Source organism: Juglans microcarpa x Juglans regia, chromosome 7D (genome assembly GCF_004785595.1).
Source record: "Juglans microcarpa x Juglans regia isolate MS1-56 chromosome 7D, Jm3101_v1.0, whole genome shotgun sequence".
Classification (NCBI taxonomy): domain Eukaryota; kingdom Viridiplantae; phylum Streptophyta; class Magnoliopsida; order Fagales; family Juglandaceae; genus Juglans; species Juglans microcarpa x Juglans regia.
Window position 1 is genome coordinate 25,234,382 of NC_054606.1, and position 23,987 is coordinate 25,258,368.

A 23,987-nucleotide genomic window follows, 5' to 3' on the forward strand; every position below is an offset into this window, starting at 1 on the left:
TAACGGGCCAAGTTCTATGGACAGCTGACCAATTTTTCACTGGGATGGCTCATGGAATCCAAAAGAACAATCTAATCCTGCAAGTAAACAGAGGTGAAAGATCAGCATGCATATACATTCAATACAGAGATAAATCCCAATCACAAGTCCGAGAACTGGTTCAAATTACTACAATGAAGCAACAAATTCAAGGATAAGATTCACCATCTGCGCATCGTAAGCAGGCCCTTCCATTTGGAAATGGCTTACCCCTTCTATCAAATGTGTTTCAACACGCCCTGCAGCAGAGCTCAACTTCTTGTTCAGCTGCTTCACGCTAGTAAACCCATCCCGCGTTCCCATGACAAAGAGTTTAGGCTTTGGGGACTTCAGGATGGCGTTCTGGTGTCGCCCGAAAAGAATTGAGGCAATCATACCAAAAGGGTACCCTAGACTCACATAGCCCACAACTTGTTCAATCTGATCAACTGCAGATCCTGAAATTGGTGCTCCTGCAGCAGACAAGGCAATATAAGAAAATAAAGAAAAAAAGCATCATGGATGAGTTTGTGTATTACAACAGGTTTGATGAAGGATGGTATTGTAACTTTTAAGTATATGGATGCTTTCAGAGTTCAGATGTTGTCTATGAGAGAATAAAGATTTCCTCGCATTTAGCATCAGACAAAATTCACATTTCAGTAAATCACTACCGTGCTCTAAAGACAAGGATTAAAGTAGCAGTTCATCTCCTCAGTCGTCTAACATTAACAGACAGGTATTGGAGGGAAATATCATAAATATTATTAAAGGTCATAGAAACATGTAAACAGAGAAAAACTGTTTTACTTTTGTTTATAAGAACTACCAAGAATTTTTCATAGCCAAATTAAGAGGTTACCAGTAATCCAATATGTGTTATGAGCATAACTCTGAATTGAACGGATAAAAGTTACGTCCATTAACATTCTATAGCAATTTAATGCTTTAATTGTGATGTCTAGTAAGGGCATATCCAACCTGTAATCTGAAAATTGTCTAAGCAAAACACAAGTCAGCCTGTAAACAAAGTGCTTATGTAATGGTTGCACATTTTATGCATTGATGGGAACTCTTAACACAGAATCTCACATTTAGCAAAGAAAAAATATATTTACATGCCTAATTTTTAACACACCCAACATATTGTTGGTGTGAAAGCCTTCCAAATCAATTATGCTAAAAAATGATTGTTGTTTTAACTTTTTAAAGCTGTAATGGGTCCCACAAAAAATGGCGTTAACACATAGGCTTGTTAGCAAAAATCTTTAGCAAAATCCAGAAAGTTGGGTTCAAGTAATACCCCAGTATACCTCTTAATAGTCATTGCCAAGTACCTTGGATTCAAATGTCTTCTATACGCTTATCATGTGAATTTCACCTCAACTGGTGCCATTCACTTTGCAGTCTGAAACTCATATGTTCAGCAAAGTTAAAATATGGGAAAACCATAGTTCCAAACATTGTCTTGATGGGGTTTTTTTTGTAAACTTTGGATCGTCTTGATATTTGGAAATATAGAGATATTGTCGTTCAATAGTGGGTTGGGAAAAATATGGATGCAATGAAAAGTTACCGAGTATTGTCACACTGGCAGAAGGTCGCAAAAGGTCGAACTTAAACCTAATCCATATTCGTGTACGTTTTTATGTGCATATCATGGTTGCAAGAAACCTTTGATAATTCTTTTGTTTCACCTTTAACACCATCAATTGAAGTAGATCATCAGCACGCCAACAGGCACAATTTCCTAGTTTATAAAACAAAGAAAATCACAGATCTTTAAAGGAAATTCATATTAACAAGAAGCAGAGGTTAGGGAAAAACCACTTTATAAAACACATAAAATCAACATACGACACAGTCAGCATGAAAATTATATGAAATTGACCCAACAAATTACACCAGAACCAGTACAACCAATTGATTTCAACAAATGTTATTTAGTAGTAACTTTATCATTTTCCAAAATGAAATATCCAATTCACAGATCTAGAAATAATCCATCAAACCAGTAAATTGAGTAAAGCAATCCATTCACTTCCAAAGATAACAACCATCAAGCTTTTCCAACCCATGAAGTGGGAAATAAATCTTGATCTATATAAATTGTTAAAAATAAAGGAAAAAAAATCATACCTGCAGAAGAGCCTACCAACAAAATCCTGCCAACGGAGAGATTCTCAGAGACCCACTTGCAGACAGCAATAACATCAATGATTTCCGCAAACCCAGTGAGAGAAGCCCTTCCACTTGACTTCCCAGCTCCTCTCATGTCAAAGGTCACCGATCTGTAACCTTTTTCAGCCAGCCCAGCTGCTATTCCTTTCAAGAGGCCTTGACAACCACCAAGGACTGAGTATGGGTGAACAAGAACAACCACCAATTCATCCTTAATTTCTTCCAACGGTTTGAAGAGTCTCGTCCGGAGCTTGACTCCATCACTGGTTTCAACAGTGGTAGACTCTACAGCACAGTTTGACATATTGCAGGGAAAGAGAAGTAGATGGAATCAGCAATGGCTTTGTGATGCCTGCGTGTGTTAGGGAAAGAGAGGAGGGGAGTTAAATGTTGGTTAGGTTGGAGTTGGACAACACCGCCATAAGCGATGACTTGGGTCGTGATAATCGAAAGGGTCAGGTTGGATCAAGTCCATTTCAATTCTTTTTATCTAGTCATTATTATTTTTTTTAATTTTAATATAAAATATAATAAATATTTTAATATTTTAAAATTTTAAAATAATAATAATATTATATCAATATTTTATTTAATTTTCAACTTTTATATCAATTTAACTCAATTCAACTCAATTCAATTCAACATTCAAACGCAACCTAATATTTTTTAAGAATGTTCAATATTGTGCCCACGCTCAATTTTTTCACAATTTCTTTTAATTGATCTTATCTTATCTCATATATTCATTATAATTTTTTATATTCACATACAAAATAAAAGAAATAATTTAATATTTTAAAATTTTAAAATAAAAACAATATTAAAAAAATATATTATAATAATATTCTATTCAATTTTTAACTTTAATTTCAATCTATCTCATCTTATCTTATTCTATGTACGAAAAACTTAAAATCATCTAACCATAAGATCTCGGCTTCTTTACGCAAGGCGTACTATAAAAATGTAAAGTGCCGTATTTTTTATATATAAAATTTAGATATTTTAAAATTATATAAATAATATTTTCGCATATCACTGTATATAATTAAAGGAACTATATACCCAGGGGAAAGTGCATGCATATTCTTTTATTTTTCTTTTCGTTTTTGCAAAATTCAATGAACTAAAGGTATGCCTTTGGTCTTTCTATTAAATAATTTTAATCCAATAAAAAATAACTGTTGCATCTGAAACAATCGAAATTTATAGCTAATTAATTATACCAAGTCTATTATTAATATATTATGGTTGAGTATACCACATATATGTATGTGTGCTCTTATAAATATAAATCAACGCTAGTCTACAAGGAAAAAAAAAAAAAAAAATACCAATAGTTCAAGTGAGAACATTATCTCCCTTGATGTCTTTTTGGGCAAAGGTTCTTCCCCTTTTGGGCAATTCTTTGGGCAAAATCAACATTATGCTTAAGAAAAGATTTATAAAGAAAGAAAGAATTTTTTTTTTTTTTTTCCATCAATCCTCAATTTGATATAAGCAAAAAATATGGTTCCATATGGTGTTTTATATATAGAGTAATCTACTCTTCATCCTAATTTAATCATCTCCAATCATGTAGACTTGTCGTTGTGGCACATTTTAAATAGTAATGTGAGTCAAACATTTATATATTAATCACTTGAAATGTGCCACATAAGAAACGCGATTGACTTTGATAAATTTAGAATGAAGAATAACATTTCTCTTATATATATTGAATTATCAAAATTACATATTGTGCTTTTAAACACTGTTGATGCATTTTTTTGTCAAGACTAGATGCTAATAGTAGGTCGAATGACCCACCATGGTGCTCAATGATGGTTATAGTGCTTGGAATGCTCATCCACAAGTTTTACAGTAATAAAGTGTAGAAAATATAAAAAGAGAGCGAGGCAACAAGATTTATGTGGTTCAATTCTAAGGCCTACATCCATGAGTCTTTTGGAGGCGAAATCCACCACATTTTGTGTTTGTACAAACTTACTTGTCTCAATTTACCGTAAATTATAGAGATGAGAATGTAAGTAGAGGAGAAGAGAGACTAAAGATGAAGTTGAGGTTATGCCCCCATCTAGAAGAAGTCTCTTTTGGTTGTGTCTTGGTCCTTTAATTTGATGAATTTTGCTCTATGTCATGTCTAGTATCAACCTTAAGTAATGTTTTAAATCCTGTTTCGATAATCATTCTAATTTAAGCATTTGGACGAAATATTTCGATATTAATACGTTCTAGTATACTGTCTTGGAATTAGCTATATATATTTAAAGTGATAATTAATAAAATAAATACATGTGTATGTATGTGTGTGTCTATATGGAAGACTTTAAAATTTATAAAATGAATATAAATTGAAAACATTAAACAAAAATGGTAGAGATATTGATGTTAAAAGATAATTAAAAAAAATTAAAAAACTTGGGTTGAGACACGCCAAAAAAAAAAAAAAAAAAACATAAATAAATAAAGAGTTGAGAAATTGTTAATAATAATCAGAGAGAGAGAGATAGAGAGAGAGAAGGGACATATTTAAAGATTCAAAGAAATTAAAATTATATAAATGTCTTATAGATTTTAAAATTACAAGAATGTCATCTAGATTTGAAATTTACAAAAATATCATCCAAACTTAAGAAAATTACAAAATTACCATCAAAGCAGTCGGAAACGGAACATGTTCTGGAATGCAGATTTTGGCCGGAATAAGCTAGAACTGGCTGGGATTTTGAACGAAATGGAATGAAGATGATTAGATTTTAACAAAAAAAGCTTAATAGTTTGAGATATAATATAGTCAAATACTATTAATATCACATATTCCCAACAACAAAAAAAGACATATAAAACTAAACATTTATAAAATTTAAAAATAGAACTTATTCGTGTTATACAGGTTGATTGTGGGTTTCGCGGGTTAACACAATTGAACTGTTTATTAATCATGTCTTATCAATTTAATCCGTCTTGATCCAAACTCATTTATATCAAATCCAAACTAGCTTATTTGGTATTGTGTTCATGTCTGATTCACAGATCATGTCATATATTGCCACCCTTAAGCTTTTCTATCTCTTTGCCTCTTCTTGTTTTACTATTGGTCTTCTTGTTTTATTATTCATCATATTACATTTTAAAGAAATGATATTGCAGTCTTAGGATGTGAAAGTCTTACGCACTCTCTTTAAAAAAAATAGGTAGATTAATTGAGATTCGCATAAAAAAAAATGATTTTTTAATGGTAGACTTAACTTTTATTTAAAGGAAGTACGCATGACTTACATACTCTAAAACTATATCTAATATTACTCTATATTTTTTACCCAACACGATTTGCCCATATTCAACCATCAAAATTTTGTCAAGTTACTTATTTGCTAATACTCTGTCACGCACGGGGGTGAGCTTAAATACAATATCCTCCATAATCAAATGTCTCGGAATTCTTTCAAATAAAATAAACTAAACATTAGCAAAAATCCTTCCTAATTAAGAGTAATCCATTTATGCCACCTGGCACTTAACTTACTTTTCTCTTATAATCCAATCACATACCACCTATTTCAACTCTCATAACAATTAAAGTCATTAAAAAAATAGTGGAGATAAATAACTGATTTATCAACAACTTAATAAGCAGCAAACTTATACTAGTATAGAATAAGATTTGATATTCTTCCTTGTATCCAAGCTGCACTCATTTAAGATGAATAAGATTTGATATTCTTCTTTTAAAAAAAATATATAAACATGAGCCAAATACAAAATGAGACCAAAAAAGTCCAAGAAATAACAATGGTATTTAGAAGCATTTCATTACAATAATAATATAGACAAAATACATTAGGCATAAACATAATTAAAACAACGTAAAAAATAGAAATATGTACCGTGTTTACCCCCGTAGCAGGGTTTTGCATATTTGCAATTAGCCAAGTAGAACAGAAACCACTTTGTCTCCAAAGTGTGTGCATGATTCAAACATAAAAATCAATACAACTTTTATAAAATTTAAAACAAGAATAATATTAAAAATTGTGGTACATTTTTTTTTTAATTTTACAATATTCTTTTTCAACTTGTTCTCTCTCGTTTCCCAAAATTCAATAAAACTTCTTCACTTAAACCATTTCACTGTCATTCAAGAAATTATGAGATACTCTAATTTCTAAACATGCCCTTAGTTTGGTGCTGTCAGCATAAAGCTAATGTTGTGCAAAAATTTGAAAATCTAATTTCGACTCTGCAATTTGGGAGTCATAGTCAGATTTTTCTTTTTTAGTTGGAGTTTGTATTTGTTAGAGGATGATGAGATTCCTACGGAGAGTTTCGATATATTAATGTGGTGGAGGGTTAACAAATATCTTGTTCTTACTCTAATAGCAAGAGATATTTTGACCATTTTGATCACCACTGTATCATCTAAGTCAACATTTCACACATGAGGCTGTGTCCTGAATCTGCTTTGGAGTTCTTTGTCTTCTTGAATTGTAAAGGCTCTTGTGTGTACACAAAATTGGTTAAAGCCCACTCACACAAGTTAGACTCAGCTAATATATTTATATTTTTTTAATTAATTTTTGTTATATATCTTAATTTTGTCATTTTGTGATACTAAATTATTATATTTTAATATCTTAATGTAGAATTAACTACCAATATGATGAGTATACTACATGAAGATGATTGAGGTTTGACATGCATTAGTGAAATTGTGTAACTACATTTTTTCAGGTATAACTTGGAATGGGAACAAGAAAGGTTGGCTAATATTTGTTTTTATCATGTTGGTCATGTAATTGATTTCAATTTGTGGTGTTTTAGTATTGTTGGTTGGTGTTATAGTTGGGAACAATATTTGGCTTGTATTTTCGTGGTTGGTTATGTTTCTTATTTGTAATTTACTCAATAGTGGTATGATTGGATGATGGACATTGCTATTGGACCAATATGACTCATGATTGCTCTTACATGTTGGTTATTACTGGGCCTTGATTGTTAGCTTGGGCCCTGACTAGATGGTTTAACAATCATTTTATTGTTTTTAGTTCATTTGAGAGTCTAAGATTCTAATATGAAATTATGAATGATAGAGTATCGAGAATAGTCTAAAGGGCTTATTGTATATTTTTAATTTCTTTTTCTTTCTTTTTTTTTTCAGGTTAGCATGGCATATGAAATACTCTTAGTTATATATATTTTTTTTCATATCTAAAATTCGTTTCTTTCTTAAATGTTTTTAGTAAACTTGAAACTTGAAAGCCCACAAAAAATGATCTTTATATGTGAAGTCTTGTTTAAAAATGGACTAAATATGTAGAAAAAAAGTCCAAATCCAACTTCGCATTGACTCTTATCCGTTTTATTGGAGTTGAAGTCGGCTCGGAACCTATGTGTGAGGATTGCTCCAAACCTAGCCCAGGGAAGGGATCCCTTCTCGCGAGCAAAATACTGGCAACAAAGAGGCAACCGGCGGGCAACATGCAGCCAAGCAAAAAATAAGATGAACAACACGTTGTAGTGAGCCTGGCAGATACAATACATCACAAGGCGACGAAGGAAGGTTTACCTGACACCAGGCGAACAAAGGATGTGCTAATCATACAAAGGTGATCAAAGTGTGAGGATAAGCTCGATGTAGAGCTGTAAAGCTTTCTGAGATAACTCAAAGGTGCTTAGAGGGTAACAAGTGTCGTACCTACGGCCGATGCTCTATCAGAGACATCATATCTGGAATATGCTTGGGGAAAAAGGAATACGGACTGAAGGATATATCGTTTGGCCTTAGAGGTATAGATCAATGTCACATGGGAGACTTTCACTAAGGGAAGGACTACATGATTGAACCCAATGCAAGCTACAGGGACGTGCACACTTTGTCACATTAGTCACTTGGCCTCTACGATTCTTCAAGTCCAGAGGGCAAATGGACGGCCAAGATCGAAAGTCTCTCATTTAAGCAAGACAGAGGTAAGAAGAACTTCATGATTGTAATTGACAGTCTCGCCGTATAAAAAGCATTGGACAAGAGTCAATATCTCACTTTTGAGATCATAAAGTATTTATGTTTCTTTTATTCAAAGTCTTTAAGGAATCAAGGAACTTAGGAGCTTCACAATTGAGGAATCGGCACCGGTGCATAGTATTAGAAATACTATTAGGTAGGCTCACTTTTACAACTATACTAGAAAAGTGAGGTAAATGTTTGTGAGAATGTTCAATATTTGCATTTGTCTCTCGCATCTTTCTTACATGAAAGTGTATCCTTTCTCCATTATATTTATTGGTTATCTTTAAGTTGTGATTTTAAGATGTGATGTGAGATGATGTGATTAAAAATGATGAGCTTCCAGGGCATTCAATAAATCATGGGATCGGGTTGAGGAATCCTCATACCATTCCAACTGCATTTTGTCACGAGTTTCATACAAGTAGAGGGATTTCCCATGATGACTAGGATGGTACGTTTCCATATTGGCTACATTTGATATCACATGTAGAGAGAATCTCTTGTTGATCAAGTGGGGTGTCCTTTATTATGTGTTGGTGGAGGTGTTCCACGCATTGACCAGGTAGAAAGATTCTCTGTGTCGGATGGGTGGAGTGATTTCCTGTCGATTTTTGGTGAATGAGTTCACATGCTAGCTGCATAGAGAGATTCTCCATTGGTACTATTATGATGAACTTGTGCTTTGCTCAAAGGCTGATTCATCGCCATGCTTATGTATACTTGGGATTTTCTGAGATTCACCTTTGTTCCCTTTTCTGAGATTTTTTCTCCCTTTTTATTTTTATTTCAATATTGTTTTATTTTAAAATTTTAGCAGCTGCTCAGCCCTAAAACCCTGTATGGCTTAAAAGTGTTAAAGCGCTTAAGCTACCTGTTTAGTGAGCATATGTATAGCTTAAAAGTTGTTCACCAATGCTAACCAGCCTACTATATGAAGAAGGCCGACATGCAACATGCAGCTCATAACGTACATGCATTTCTAAAGTCAATGGTAGCAAAGATATATCTTGGCTGAAAATTTAAAAGGGATGGATGGGTGTTTATGCTTCATATTTTGTTAGGAATATTGAATTTTGAAGGGTTTGATTATATCATATGTGAGAAACTTATGCAATTTTGAAATAAAAATCAAGCCAAGGATTGATAAAAAAAAATAATCTTTGAGTCATAAAAAATATATTGCAAAGAAGTTACTACCCAAGGCGAGGCCAATCATTCACTTGCTTGTCTCCGTCTCTCTGTTCTACCAACAGCTGGTTAAAGTTACGGGAAATTTATTATGAAAGTCTGTGTCCAATGACAAAAGGACTGGACTCTTTTTAAGAGAGAAGCTGTAATGCCCTGGTCCAGGAGATCCAAGAAATTAGTTCTTATTACTAAAAATCATCTTCCATAATACAATTATATATATTCTAAAGATTTCATAAACTATAAACTTATTTGTTCAATACGAATATATATGTTCTTCCACAGGGACACTCAAATAAATATCTCAAAATAACAAATTAAGAATTCCATAAAGACTAAAAAATATCCATGTATCAAAATACCTAAAATAATAGAAAAAAAAACTACTAAATAGGACTCTAATAATTATTTGTACCCTTTGGCACATATTCCTCTACGATCATCAAATCTTGCTAATACTTCATACTCTTAATTTCCAATTGAACTATTAAAATTATCTGAAAAATATTGTGTAGATAAGGGGTGAGTTATCAACAACTTAGTAAGTAGAGAACATATACTAATATGTAAACATGAGCATTTACGGAATTTAGAATACAGAACAAAATATTTATATTTTCAAAATACAGAATCAGAACATGTTATCAAAAATATCGGAGTAAAAGTTCAGAAAGATTCGTATTCAAAATGTTTTTGGCATAGCATAACTGAAACATTACACCAGAACATAATTCCATGTTTAACCGCCGTGGTAGGGTTGTGCAAACTCCGACGGTCAATCGAGCAGAAACAGAATGTGAAATCTTTCTCTTATTATTCTCGGAGTCCCGAGTATGCACATAAGAAACACCATGCAGAAAATCACTTTACTTCTAAAGTGGGTGCTCCGAAAACAAAAAAGTTAGTACCAACTCGAACAGAGACCACAGTTCTACACCCGTGGTAAGGTTAGAACGGAACATAAATAAAATGTCATACTAGAAGTTTTCAAAGGTCACATCATATCGTATCAAAGTACATAACATATTCAGAACACAACAGAATCAGATCATAGTCATATAATTATGCACAAATTTTCATATTCGCTCCTTGTTGCACAGTTAAGAAATAAAATGTCAAAAATAGCTCATGTCTATATCAGTCATGATAGAAAATATTTTTTTCTTTTATACAGATAAAATGATCAAGGTTGTTTTCAAGTTTTTCTTTTTATAACAAAATATGCATATTTTTTTTTTTTTTTATAAAATCAACCTCAGTCCAATCGTTTTATGTAAAGTTTAGCATATGAATCCTGCTTACTTGAACAATCTATCTTCTCTGAATTTTTCCACAACCGTGTTGAACGACTATTAATCACCTCCTATAAAATAGATACGTAACATACTTAATCCATAACTAGACACGTATTTTGATATTAAAGCCTAAAATACTAGGGTAACTTATTTTTTTCCTAAAAATGTAAGATTCTCGTATATTTAATAATCATTTTTCAAATAAATCGATATTCACTTAATATAAGTACTAGCAACGATTTTGTTTAATAAAATAGACTTATAAAGTGTTCAAAATAAAACTAAACACTTATTATTTGCTTCTAAAATTCAATTTATTAAATATAATTTAATACCAAATAATAAAATTTAAATCCTTATTTATGTTCTTTATAAATTCTTGTATGTAAAACAAAGCCCACACAAAGTGAGTTTAATATATAAAGAACAATCGTGGCCAACGTAGAACCAGCCTAATGACAAGGGTATTCTAGGAATTGAACAAAACATGTATAGGCTCTTTGGAAGGGGCTGCAATTTAAAAATAAAACTTCTGCAATTACAAACTCTCCGGACCAATCTGTGCCATAGAGAGTAGAGTTCCATATTGAGAGAGAAGAAAGTGTGCGACGGAGCAAGGTTTGGGTGGCGGTTGAAGGTGGTCAGCGCAGCGGCATGACACTGAGAGAGAGAACGTGGTGAGAGAGAGGGACTTACATACGGTGGTCCAAGGAATAGCACGATCGAGCTGCGGCCATGTTGTGTGACCTAGAGAAGAAGAGACGTGCATGGCATGGATGGCGTGAGGTCTGAAATGGGTTGGACTAGCATTTAGGCCCACAACTTAGATAGTGTATGGAATTAATAAATGGGTTGGACTAGTTAGCGTAGTCCTAATAATCTTTTTAGTTTAACAATATTTCCATGGGTCAGGTATTTGATCAATACTAATGGGTCTCGACTCAACTTCTATAATAATCCAACTTGTCTCACAAATTTCTAAGCCCTTAAAAGGATTCCACCTAATCTAAAAATATTTAATAATTTTAACTTAATTAGCAAATCCAATAAAAATTCGATATATGCTAAAATAAATTTGGGCCTGTAATCTATTCCAAAATTACTCATTAATCTCAAGTGGATTTCTCATACGTATAAATCTAAAAATTTGTAGAATGCAGGCTTGGTACTAGTCCCGGGTGTTAGAGAAGCAAACGACGATAGACAATTTGATTTGAAGCACATAACGCCAATTATCGCCAATGGAATTCAGCTTACCGTGTTAAAAAAACCCCGACCTTACGGAATTAAGGAAGAATATGATCCAAAAGAAGATGTGTAGAAAAATGTATCCCCAGAACAAACCTGCAGCTTTATACGAACTTCACATTAATATCTTGCTGTGGCATGAGAAAGACTCAACAAATTACTTCAATAATTGTTTCTAAAATATCAATTCGAGGGAGAATTGGGAGCAATCGGAAAAACATTTTGTTTCACTCGAGATAGTGTTAAAGCAAACCTTAAATAGGAATGGAAAATCATCTTGAGGAATTAGATAATTGGGAAGAAAGAATATTGTTAAAGCTGCATATACCATTGTCGTCGTCCATCTGTGGTGTAGATCATATAATTGGGGACTCTTGCTAGAAGAGTTTGTCACAATCTATGATGAAAATGTAAGCTAGGTTGGAATGCAAGCCTCCTTCAGGGAATGACTACTTCTGGACACTCCTATGAACGCACCCACCAAATAGACGGAGTCACGAATAGAGTACGTGCATCTTGTCTGGTAGTAACATTAGACTCTTAACGATTGATGATATGAAATAGACCAAGTTTTTGGGCACGCAATCTTCCATTAACAGACTTAGATTCCTACACCCAAGTAGTTCGATGGATTATTGTGTGGCTGCATTATTCTTTTTATTTGGACTTTGCTTCCACATAGTTGCGATATTATCACCTACTCTATTCTATGTGTTATTTTTAAAATGCAATGTAGTTTTCTCACATCGATTCAGATGAATCATTTTTTCCAAGGATGTAAATCTTTGTGGCCTGCTACACAAAAAGGATAGATAGTTACAAGTGTGAGTGAAGCAAGAAATTAGTTTTTTAGTCTGTCCAAACTCTTCTTTAATTGACCTTAAGAAAAGCTTTCCCTTCATTTGATTTTTTTTTTTTTAAAGAGGACGGAACATTTCATTTGAGTTCAAATTTTACCAAACCAGCTTAATTATAAGAAAACTTAGAGAAATCTAATTGGCTGCAAAAGTTAGAGAAATCTAGCCTCTCCTTATCAAAGATTACAATTTACAAATATCAACCGAGTAATGAGAATGGTATAGAAGCAGCTGATGCAAGATTCCTAGCCATGTCCATGAGCATGCAAGCCTGAAGAAGATGGGATAGGACCAACAATAGCAGCGCTGGCTCTTAAACATTACCACATGTGTCCGACTTTGGAAATCATGTTGTTTCTCACATTAATCATCTCCCCAAATGTCCCAACAATAATGTTTCCATGACTCCTAAAGTAATCATTTCGATAACCAAGCCATCTTGATGGAAGCCTTCTTTCTTTCATTGTTTGCTGCAAGATCCACTAAATCATTAGCTCCAACCAAATATTAGGTAGTTATTTAATTACTCATTCAATCAAACATACTAAAAACATGAACAAACTTTTTTCGTGGATTTTTGGTAGGAGGAAGAGGAAGAGTAAATGTCACCCAATTGGTAGAGATGCTAAAACTTAAAGGAAAGCATTGCAGAAACATAATTTATAACTGTTTCAATAATTATAGAGAAGTTATATGATGGATAATATATTCCAACTTGCCTTGCTTTTCCTCTTAACTCAGCTTGCGAATGAATTTTAAATCTTGTCGAAATCTAAATTCGTGATGTTTAATGTTAGATGTAAAACCATATGAGAATTTCCAAACATAACAAAAGCAGAAAACAAATGTACAATTAATGTACCTGATCACCCCATGTCGACTGAAAAGTAGCCCTGTTTCTTGGCATGGCATGCATAGGTAGATCCTGTACAAATGGCAAGAGTCTTGATTGGAACAAGTAACAATCAAATGTAGTGGTTGGTCAAAAACAAGGTTACATAAGAACAAGAGAAGCTACAAAAGAAGTTGCACAATCACCAAGCCTTTCCAAGATTTTGTTGCAACTACAAGCCAGAGCTTCAGATACTGCTGATGCAAAGCAGAGCATTGCAGGAGAGCTTCAGATGAGCTTGGGAATGGATATGGGACACAACAATTTGATTCGAAGCACATAAAGCGTTTCTCTATTAAAAAACCTCGAAAGGAATTAAGGAAGAGCATCCGAAAGGAGATGTGTAGAAACACGTATCACCGGAACAAACTTGACATTAATATCTTGTGGTGGCATGATAGAGACTCCACAAACTTCAATAATTGTTTCTGAAATAATCAATTCGAGGGAGAATTAGGAACAATCGGAAAAGCATTCTGTTTCACTCGAGATAGTTTTAAAGCAAACCGTAAACAGGAATGGAAAATCATAGTGAGGAATTAGCTGATTAAAGCTGCACATACCTTTGTCCTCGTCCATATGTGTCGTAGATCATATAATTGAAATTGGGCACTCTTTCTAGACTTGTAGTTTGGTCAAATCAATTCGCCATTAATATAAATGAGGGGATGTGAGCAATCTTACGCCATGCTTTTCCTTTTCTGCTTTGCAACTGTTTCTCCAACAAAGCACATTCGTTGATAAATAGAGTAGGAATGAAGGCAGGCAACCCTTCTTCATGCATAAACTTCAACTTAGGGCAGGAAGTGATCCTCAAAGTATCAAGAGAGGTGAGGTGTCGAAGGGCCTCATAGTCCAAAGATTTCATATTTGGAAAATTATCGATGGAAAGAGCGAACAAATTAGGGGGAAGTAACCCCGCCTCCGGAAAGGAATCCACGTCTTTACAATTGCCTTTGATAGAAATAAATCGGATGGAGGGCAGATTTTGCAATCCCCAATCCCTTCTATTGGCGAAGAGTTTGTCACAGTCTATGATGGAAATATAACCTAGTTTGGAAGGCAAGCCTCCTTCAGGGAATGACTCAACTTCTGGACACTTCTCTAAATACAATTCTCGAAGAGACGGATGGAGTATGTGCATCTTGTCAGGTAGTGACGTCAGACTCTGACAATTGACGACTTGAAACGTCGAAAGTTTTGGGGCACGCAATCCTCCATTCGGAAATGAAACGAAATTAGGGCAATCTTTTATTTTTATTGATAACAAGGCCAATAAATCAATCTCATGTTCTTGTGAAACATTAACAGAATTCAGATTCCTACATCCAATTAGTTTGATGGATTCCAGATTTGGAAATAAGTCTAATGGAAAGGACTGCAGAGAATCACAACTATTTTGAAGCCGCAATGTTTCAAGGGATGAATAGTTCCCGTGCATTGGAAGCTCTAACTTGCTACAATCTTTGATCTCAAGGAGTTTTAATGTAGAAGGTAGACCAGCATTGGACAGAGATGTAAGGGAGTGGCAACCACTAATTTCTAACTCCTCAAGACAACTACTGTTGAAGTCCATCAATCTCTCCGGTATGGACTCTAGCGCATCAAACCCTCCAATTTTGAGTTGACGTAGAGTAGTAACACTTGGAAGTGAAGTCACCAACAACGGACATTTTACTATCACAAGTCTGGATAAAGAAGAAGGATGGATGGGCAACTCTCCTGTTAACTTGGGGCAGTTAACAATCTCAAGCTGTTCAAGATGAGTAAAAGCTCCACCTTCATTTTCGGCACCAAAAGCAATCCATTTCTCCAACTTCGACATGTCTCTAAAATTCAAAACTTTCAAGGCTCCAAATGGTTTCATTGAAGAAGAACAATTGCCATAAAAGTCTCGACCCACTGCATCGATTCCATCAAACTGAACAATAGAAAGGGACTGCAGAGAAGGTAGCTGTCCGAGTGGTGGCAAGACAGAGCAATACTTGCAATTAATTAGATGGAGAGATGCTATATTAGAAAATGAGTGATGTCCGATCCAATCTGGAAAACTTTTACCTCCATAGCCGATGATCGAGAGACTTTTCAAGTTTGCATGGAGTTGGAGATTGTCCAATACCGCCCTTTGACTTTCTGAAATATTATTTTCGTCATTCCATTCCAACTTCAACTCCTCCAGATACTCTTTATCTTTCAACCTGGCAGCCAAAGCATGTTTAGGAGATACAACATTTTGGAGATTCGAAATACAGAGCTTTCCTCCAAGATTTGCAAGTTCCCCCAACTCTTCTATGCCACCTCTACTTTGTTTACTAACAATAAATTCAGTCAAAGTTTGAAGATGACGCAAATTACCCAATCGTACTGGCAGCTCCTTTATATATGTGCAATCACTAAAATCAAGATGACGCAAACTAATGAGTTTATAAATATCTCTTGGCAATACAGCAAGACTCATACACCACGATATTTTCAAGGTCTGCAAATTGCACAACTTGCATATGGAATCAGGTAGTTTCTTAATTGGAGTCCAAGAAACATCCAAATGCCGTAGATGTTTCATTTTGCCAATTGAATCAGGCAATTCGGTCAAAATTTTAGAATTAGATAACTTAAGAACTCGTAAGCATCGTAGCATTGGCTGCAAATCATGCACGTGTTCTTTACGTAAGATTTCATTGTAAGAATGTATAGGTAGGAAAGTACGCAACCCCTTAGCCTCATAAAGCGCCCCAAACTTCTTAGTAGTATCAACCGTTATTTTGGCAAATGACAAATGGCGTGTCTTATTCTCAATTTCAAGAGAATTTTCACCCTCTAGTATGAAGGTAAATTGTCCTGACACAAATCTTGCTAAGTCATTGACAAGATCATGCATTCCGAACAAAGATGTTATACTTGATTGTTGGAACAATGATCTTGATACAAGATCAACGAAGTAATCGTCACCAATTTGTTCCATCGTTTTGCCTTTCACTTGTGGCAACAAACCTTCTGCCATCCACAATAAGATTAAATATTCTTTTTCGAAATAACGGTCTTTAGGAAATATTGAACAGTAAGCAAAGCAACGCTTAAGATGTAAGGGCAAATATTTGTAGCTTAATCTTAGAGCAGGAATAATATCACTCGGCAAGTCCCATATTTCGCTCCCCAGTATCTTATTCCACTCGGTAACATCCAGTTCAGAGCACAAGAGAGCTCCAATTTTCTCGACTGCCAAGGGTAGGCCTCCACACCTTTTCACAATCTGTCTACCAATTACTTCCAACTTCGGATGAGCATCAGAGTTGCCAGAATGAAATGCACGTTTTGAAAATAGTGACCAACAATCCTCTTCTTGTAAATGTTTTAGCTGGTAAATTTTAGTAGTTGTAGTAGAGCGCATACTTGATGCAACACGTTCCTCTCGTGTGGTTACAATCACCCTACTTCCTTTTGCACATGAATTAAAGGGGTTGCTTAAGGTCTTCCATTGTGAATAATCCTTATTCCAAACATCATCTAAAACAAGAAGAAATTTCTTTCCAGTCAGATTTTGTTGTAGTGTAACTTGAAGCCAATCTAGACTCTTACCATCAATGTTAGTTGACAATCCAAGTTTCTCTAACATTGTTTTCGTCATTTTCAACACATCAAAATCATCCGAAACACAAACCCACACTTTAAGATCAAAATGCGGCCTCTCCATCCTGTTGTCATTATAAACAAGTTGAGCAAGGGTTGTCTTCCCAAGTCCCCCCATACCAATAATAGCAATAACACACCACTCAAAATTGCCACTTACGTTATCTGACAGCAACAAATTAATTATTGCCTCCTTATCATCAGTCCTGCCAAAAATATCAGATTCTGTAACCAAAGAAGTAGTGGGCAATCTTCCGGTTGATTTCCCTCCAACACCTTCTTTCAAACCTATAGCATCTTTCTGTTGTACTAGATGATCCAATGTCTCGAGTACACCTTTTATCTTTAGTTCTATCTCCCTGACAAAAGGATCAAGAGAAGTAGAGATGGTTTTTAGTACCTTAGTTGAAGTAGTTTGAAATTCAGCATCCAACTTGCATCGCAAGACTTCGGTATGAATCTCATCAAGGATATCTTCTGCATCATAGACGGCATCTTTCAGCTCATCAAGCCACTTTTTCACCGCATCCTTTGTAAATTGCAATTCCTCTGCATCTTCGAGCACCGCATGCGCAGACAGCAACACTATCTCCAACCTCTTTAAGAGTCCACTGTCAAGTTTTCGGCTTCGAAAGAAGTCAACGAACTCGCGGGAAGCAACTCTTTCGAAGAGTACTTGGAGGAAGGGGGAGAGAAGTAGGCCTGCAACCTCGGCCATATTTTCTGGGTTGAGTTGAAATAGCAGAAATCAAAGGAAACGAAAGAAGGAAGAGATCGAAAAGAGCAGAGCAAAGTCAGATGGTATGGTCTGTTCTATGCTTATACGGTGTGGTAAAATACTGGTCTATATTGGCCATACAGGAAAGCGCATAGAGGGAAGTGATGGACCTACACGGCTAAAGTATTATTACTTGGAATGAGAGGCGTTGTGTCGGTGGAGATCATCTCATTTCTTTGTGGACCCTTGCCACGTGACTCAACAAAGGAATCAAACAACAAAGAAAGTAGAGGAATCATAATAACGACAAGAGGGAAGGGCTAATTACATCTTTCTTTCTTTGTTTGTAATGTTACTTTACAGCATACCAAACTTGACTTCCTAACAATTAGACGAAACCCAGTTTGTGGTTTTGGCGTTGTGGGGTCAGGGCTGTCTACCACCACATTACTTTTGATTTTCAATGTCTAACACAGCATATGGCCTGGTGTGTCCCATTCCATCATTGTAATTTGGCATGTATTTGTCCTCAAGGTTGAAAGCACTGATGCAATTTTCTGACTCCATCTTTGTAACTGACTTTTCAAGATATGACTTAGCAGTTTCAACATAAATTCCTCCTCAATTCTTCTTCAAAGGGGCCGTAAAATGTTCCGCTCATTGTAAATTGGATGAAGGAATATGAAAGAAAAAACCTAGTCGAAGTCATATGATACCATGATGTCCTCAGAGAATCCTTTGCCACATAAAACCGTGCCTTGTATTTTACAACTAAATTTGATATAATCGACTTTTTCAAGTAAAACCCTTCCAGCAGACCTCCATCTTTGTAACTGTTACTTAAAAGTAAATGAATAAGATTAAAAGATCAATAATTTTAAATATAGTTATAGATTTTTTTTTTATTTACAATAAGAAACAATTATAGATGTATAAGCGTTGGATACTCATTTTTTTTTTTAAAGAGTGAGTTTTACTATTAAAAATTTAATTTATTTTTATACAAGTCTCATATTTACTCTTTTTTTAAAAAAATATGTGATGTTTGTACACTCTATGATTATAAATATTATTTTTTTAAAAAATTTAATAAAAAAATAAAATTATTTTTCTACTTATAGCAATCTTATCTATTATTCATTTTTTAAACTTGACGTATATAGTGAAATTTAAACAAGATGTAAACCAAACTCCACCGAAACGATTTGTCATTACAAGAAAATTATTTATTTGTGACTAGTTAATTCTAACGAAATGATTATTTATAGTTAAAATGAGTCTATTTTTATTACAACTGATCTTTTTACTGCAATTAAATGATTATAAAAATTTATTTTTCTTATAGTGTATAATAATTATTGACGTATATACACATACATGCATAAATATAACACTTGTCGTCCACCTTTCAACTTGCCATTTACCGTTGGTACATGCAATATGGTCTTACCTAACCATGACTAGACAATTCCATCCACGCGTCTTTGCAGAAAGGCATTCTCCATTGCACTGTCATTAACGATAAAGATTATTTAATATATATAATCCTATATCACACATCTATTTTATTTTTAATATTTTTATTTTTTCTTTAATAAATGTATAATGTAGGAATAATGACTTAAAGAACTCATCAAAAGTACAATAGGTTGAGTTGAAGATTTTTATACGCTAGGCCAAAAATTAGGAAGATAGAATGTCTCTACTGTAGATAAAAAATAAGTGGTCCGACTTGTCTCCTGTCATAAAAGTAAAACGACATCTCCGATTAAAATTCAATGGCCAATAATCACAATTTTTTAACCAAATGAATGTCGTGCAAAATATTTTTTTTTTCTTTTTTTGTGGTGCGAAAATGTAAAAAGTCATGTAACAACCCATTATATGCCGGCCACTGAACGCATTCAGAACACTTTGTTTTGACATATGCTCATAAAAATCCATTGTTTTTTCTCCTTAACCACTTGCTTGCATGAAGAAGAAGAACCAGTAAGTACAATGCAGTGACAATTCTTGCTACAACTTTTGTTTGAATTGGAAGAAAAATGGGCAAAAGCATATGCAAAGATGTCATTTTTGCATGAATGATTTCCACACAATTGAGTGAAAGTTTGAATTCTAACCTGAAGGATTATTTATAATCAAATCATAATATTGTTTCTTCATGCATCTTGAAAGGTTACTCAATGTTAAACGCAGAGTACAATTTCAGGCAAAAGTTGCCATAAGTTAAGATTGCAACACCTCTGTTGATACAAGCAACAAATATATATACTAAATTTTTTGAAGTTTCAAAAGCAATATGAAAAGTTTCAATGAGCTTTTGTCAAAGAGCGTCGCTAAAGAGATTTGTTTCATGAATATGTAGTGTCAATATATGGGAAGCCTAAAGATGGTAGAATCATATGGAATTCTTTGGAAAGCAATGTTTCATGCAATTACAGGAAGTTTGAGAAGTGTAGAACTTTGTGTTTCATAATTAATTAAAAATTCTTGATACAATATCTATTTAATTTTATTTATATTCTCATTCTCATTGAGTTAATTAAAAATTTTTATTGGATATATAATTTTTTTTAAAAAATTTACTTTATATATATATTTTTTAGGAGCCTTCTTCCATTAGGGGCCAATGGAAGAGCTGGCCCTGCCCCTTGTGCTAAAAGAAAGACAAGACATAAAAATGGTCAACCTCGACAAGAAAATGAACATTTACAATTACAAGTCTCAACACACTTTAAATTTATATATGTTCTTTATAATATAATGATCTTAATTTAGTGATTGTCAAACACGAAATTTGGTCAAGTGTAACTTCATCTATATATGTAAGTTAGTGGACCCGATAGTTCCAATCCATTTTTTCCATGTCATCCATATAGGTACTAACCCTTGCACTTTACTTTTCCTCTTTTCATTTCAGTTGATTTCATTTTAAGAAATTTTATGCTATTAATAATCACTATTAAATGAAATAGGATTTTTATATTATATCTCATTTTGCAAGTGCTAATTAATTGCCCTTGTAATCTTTACCCTTCATCACTATATCCGGTAGCCTTCAAACATCAACGTTTTATTTTTTTATTTTTTATATAGTACTAAACAAACTATATATATTATCTTCACTTTCTTTGAATCACTACAATTTTTGGAATCTAATTTGGAATATTAGAGGATATTATAACCAAGAGGAAATCATGTCCTCATGCAAGTATGAACTTTCAAGACACGATTATCTAGGATTTCTCCCAAGAAATATGGCTACAACTCAAATATGTCCAATTGGACAAGTACCTTTGGTTCAAGGATACAATGGAGCAGAATTTAGGCCTTTTTTTTTTTATAATATTGGAGTATGTATTGAGTACTGGTGCATGCATTGATGCTCAAAACAAGTTTTAAATATGTATTGTTTAGAACTGAATTCTTAAAAGCCAAACTTGATAAATATAACTATTAATTACGCCTTTGAGTGTGCTTTCTAGCTAAGAGTGTACTTTTTACAAACAATTGTCCTACAGTTCCAACTAGAACGACAATCAAACTTGGCTATTTCATAAAGAAAACTCGGTTGCTTTTGATTTGACAACTAGTTTTGCTTTTTGGTGTGCTTTGGATATACCAAACTGCGTTAGGTAGTCTCGTCTCCAGCAACAATTGCAGTACTGTCTCCCTAACATAATATAGCAAGACATGTTGTCCGCTCCGTTACCAAACAAAAGGGTCTAGATCAAAACGATGAATGTGGCCGTACTACCATCGGCAACGACAAAGACAAGTACATTGAAGTCAAGAAAGATATTGGACTTACTGTTCCATGCATGGTTTCATTACATGAGGATTTTGGGGAGTGTGTACGGTCCTTTGGCTTTGAACAATAATTGGAGAGTTGCATCTTTTGGATTCCTAGATAACTTAAAAGATGGACTCTATGAACTTCACCAGAGATGCCGGCCCTAGTTTTTACAGAAAGAGGCTCATCCTTCTCTCTAGAAACCTTCAAATCAGAAACATCATAAGGGGAGCTCCCTCCCTTCTCTGATCTCCCTCCATCTTCTCTCCTTCCTTTTCTTTCTAGTTTTTCTCATTTTATTTCTCTTTTTCTAGGTGTTTTTCAGGGCAAAGTATGGAGGAAGGCTGATCTGCTACTCTCCGGCGTCCGGTGACCACTGCGCACCCCACCACGGGCTCCCCAAGGCACTGATCCTTCAGACGGGCGAAAATTTTGCCAAATGGAGCGGCACGTGAGACACACGCGCGGCCCAAAGAGAGCACGTGTATCCCACACGCCACCACTCAGATCGCCATTTGGCTGCCATGCATGGCCTTTTTGGGTCCAGGGCTACCGGCGACTTCAGATCTGACTATCCTCCATACTTTCAGGGTGGCGCATGGCCCTCAGCGCCATCACAACTGCTGTTTTTATGTATTTTTTTCATCCAAAGTTGTAAATGCAGATTTATATCTTTCCAAGATGGAATTCATTATTTTCTCATATATTTTTAATTTCTACAATGTCTTTCGTTTTTTAGAAAAATAAAAAATCAAAAAATACATAGTCTCTTGGACTTTTGTCCGAAGTGTGTTTCCTCAACTCCGTCTTAGATGGAGAGTGAGGTTTGGTGCACCCTACTCCGACTGAGTAGGGGCTTGGTTAACTCCATCTTGGACAGAGTTCTGTTGTCTCTCATGCTTTAAGTTTGGAGAGGTTTACAACTTAGACTAGACCATGTCAGTCACAGTGTGGACTAGGGAGCTATTATTGTTTGAAATTGGCTTGTAATGTATGTTTCAGGTCAAGTTGTAATGTCCGTTATTAATGAATACAGTATGTTTTTTATCAAAAAAAAAAAAAAAAGATGGACTCTATGTGACACTAACTTTATCTTTGGTGATGATATTATCAGTTTAGCCTAACAAGTTCCCTCTCCTAGGGTTTCTCTGTGTAAAGGTTTTCTTTCCTGGCGTAGTACAGGCACTGTGTCTTTTTCTTTTCTACCTTGGTTTGTGTAGTTGGGTGGGTGATATCAGTTATAATGGAGGTGAATCTGGAAGATATGCACAAGAAGTTATCTCTCACGGCGACGGAGTCTGAAGAGATTCAAGTAGATGTCTAGAGGCTTCAAGATGGTGTTCTTTGTGGTGGGAAATGCCTGCTGGTCAAACTCTTTACTGAACGTCACTGCAACCAGAAGGCTTTCAAATCTATGATGAAAAGAGCTTGGAGACCAATGAGGGATATCCAATTTAGGGAGTTGAATTCGGTGCTCATGCTAATCGAATTTGAGGATGAACGTGATAAGAGTCGTGTGCTTAAAGATGGGCCCTAGTCCTTTGATAAACACTTGGTGTTGGTCAAAGAAGTAGAAAGCCATCAACAAGTCCATCAGATCAAGTTCTCAGAGGTGCATTTCTGGGTCAGGTTGCATGACCTGCCACTTATAGCAAGAAATGAGTATGTTGGAAATCTGATTGGGAGTACGATTGGAAGGATCATTGAAGTGGACATTGAGAAAGGTGAAATGGCTTGGGGGGAGTTTTTGGGTGTACGGGTTTCCATTGATATTTCCAAACCTTTGTTACATGGAGAGATGGTGAATATTGGTCTTGCGGATCCTATGTGGACTCGTTTTTCTTATGAACGATGACCCAACTTTTGTTATTGTTGTGGACTCTTGAACTATGTCCATTTGGAGTGTGGAAAAAGGCAGGGACACCAAAGTAGTTATGGGTCAGAAGAGATCCCTTATGGTAGTTTGGTTGCATGCTGGTGTTCATATACTGAATCGTTGGGCTCGTCGGGAGAGGCAACCAGAGGTTGCTAGTAGTAATCCAGTGATTTGCCTGGTGGAATCCACGAGGAAGGAAGGTGCTTCCAACATAGCTCAAGGCGAGAATCATGGAGCTATTTTTGGAGATACAACGACATTAAAGGAGACGGTTTTACAAG

At 34.8% G+C, this 23,987-nt stretch overlaps 2 protein-coding genes and 1 long non-coding RNA gene across 10 annotated transcripts; 1 reads left to right on the top strand and 2 right to left on the bottom strand.

Moving 5' to 3' along the window:
- Positions 1-90: 90 nt before the first annotated feature.
- On the bottom strand, positions 91-2,632 carry LOC121239980. Its single transcript, XM_041137399.1, has 2 exons — positions 2,158-2,632; positions 91-491 (listed from the first exon to the last, which is right to left on the bottom strand). Exons 1-2 carry the CDS (start codon positions 2,501-2,503, stop codon positions 169-171), a joined length of 669 nt encoding a protein of 222 aa, XP_040993333.1. The 5' UTR covers positions 2,504-2,632; the 3' UTR covers positions 91-168.
- LOC121239981 lies at positions 549-23,527 on the top strand. The gene is made up of 3 exons (XR_005935423.1): positions 549-680; positions 7,879-7,881; positions 23,517-23,527. It is a non-coding gene; the product is annotated as an uncharacterized LOC121239981 (long non-coding RNA).
- LOC121239977 (putative disease resistance RPP13-like protein 1) lies at positions 12,172-18,257 on the bottom strand. Of its 8 annotated transcripts, XR_005935422.1 has the most exons (5): positions 17,717-18,257; positions 13,660-13,722; positions 13,512-13,569; positions 13,117-13,267; positions 12,880-13,082 (listed from the first exon to the last, which is right to left on the bottom strand). XR_005935422.1 is itself a non-coding variant. In XM_041137395.1 (4 exons), exons 1-3 carry the CDS (start codon positions 18,032-18,034, stop codon positions 13,118-13,120), a joined length of 531 nt encoding a protein of 176 aa, XP_040993329.1. In that variant the 5' UTR covers positions 18,035-18,238; the 3' UTR covers positions 12,880-13,082; position 13,117. The 8 variants fall into 8 exon arrangements, 1 of the variants encoding a protein (XP_040993329.1); XM_041137395.1 differs by lacking the exon at positions 13,512-13,569 and having other exon boundaries at positions 17,717-18,238; XR_005935421.1 differs by lacking the exons at positions 12,880-13,082; positions 13,512-13,569 and adding an exon at positions 14,253-15,754 and having other exon boundaries at positions 13,136-13,267; positions 13,660-14,058; positions 16,818-18,247.
- Positions 23,528-23,987: the final 460 nt, after the last annotated feature.

What these genes read in the sequence shown, in the direction of transcription:
- LOC121239977 (XM_041137395.1), bottom strand. Translation starts at nt 18,034, where the DNA reads ATGGCCGAGGTTGCAGGCCTACTTCTCTCCCCCTTCCTCCAAGTACTC. An exon ending in TTCAAACTACTTCAACTAAG is followed by an intron (nt 13,723 to 17,716) that starts GTACTAAAAACC and finishes CCATTTGTACAG; the next exon opens with GATCTACCTATGCATGCCAT. An exon ending in AGTCGACATGGGGTGATCAG is followed by an intron (nt 13,268 to 13,659) that starts GTACATTAATTG and finishes TGGATCTTGCAG; the next exon opens with CAAACAATGAAAGAAAGAAG.
- LOC121239980 (XM_041137399.1), bottom strand. Translation starts at nt 2,503, where the DNA reads ATGTCAAACTGTGCTGTAGAGTCTACCACTGTTGAAACCAGTGATGGA. An exon ending in GTTGGTAGGCTCTTCTGCAG is followed by an intron (nt 492 to 2,157) that starts GTATGATTTTTT and finishes TGTCTGCTGCAG; the next exon opens with GAGCACCAATTTCAGGATCT.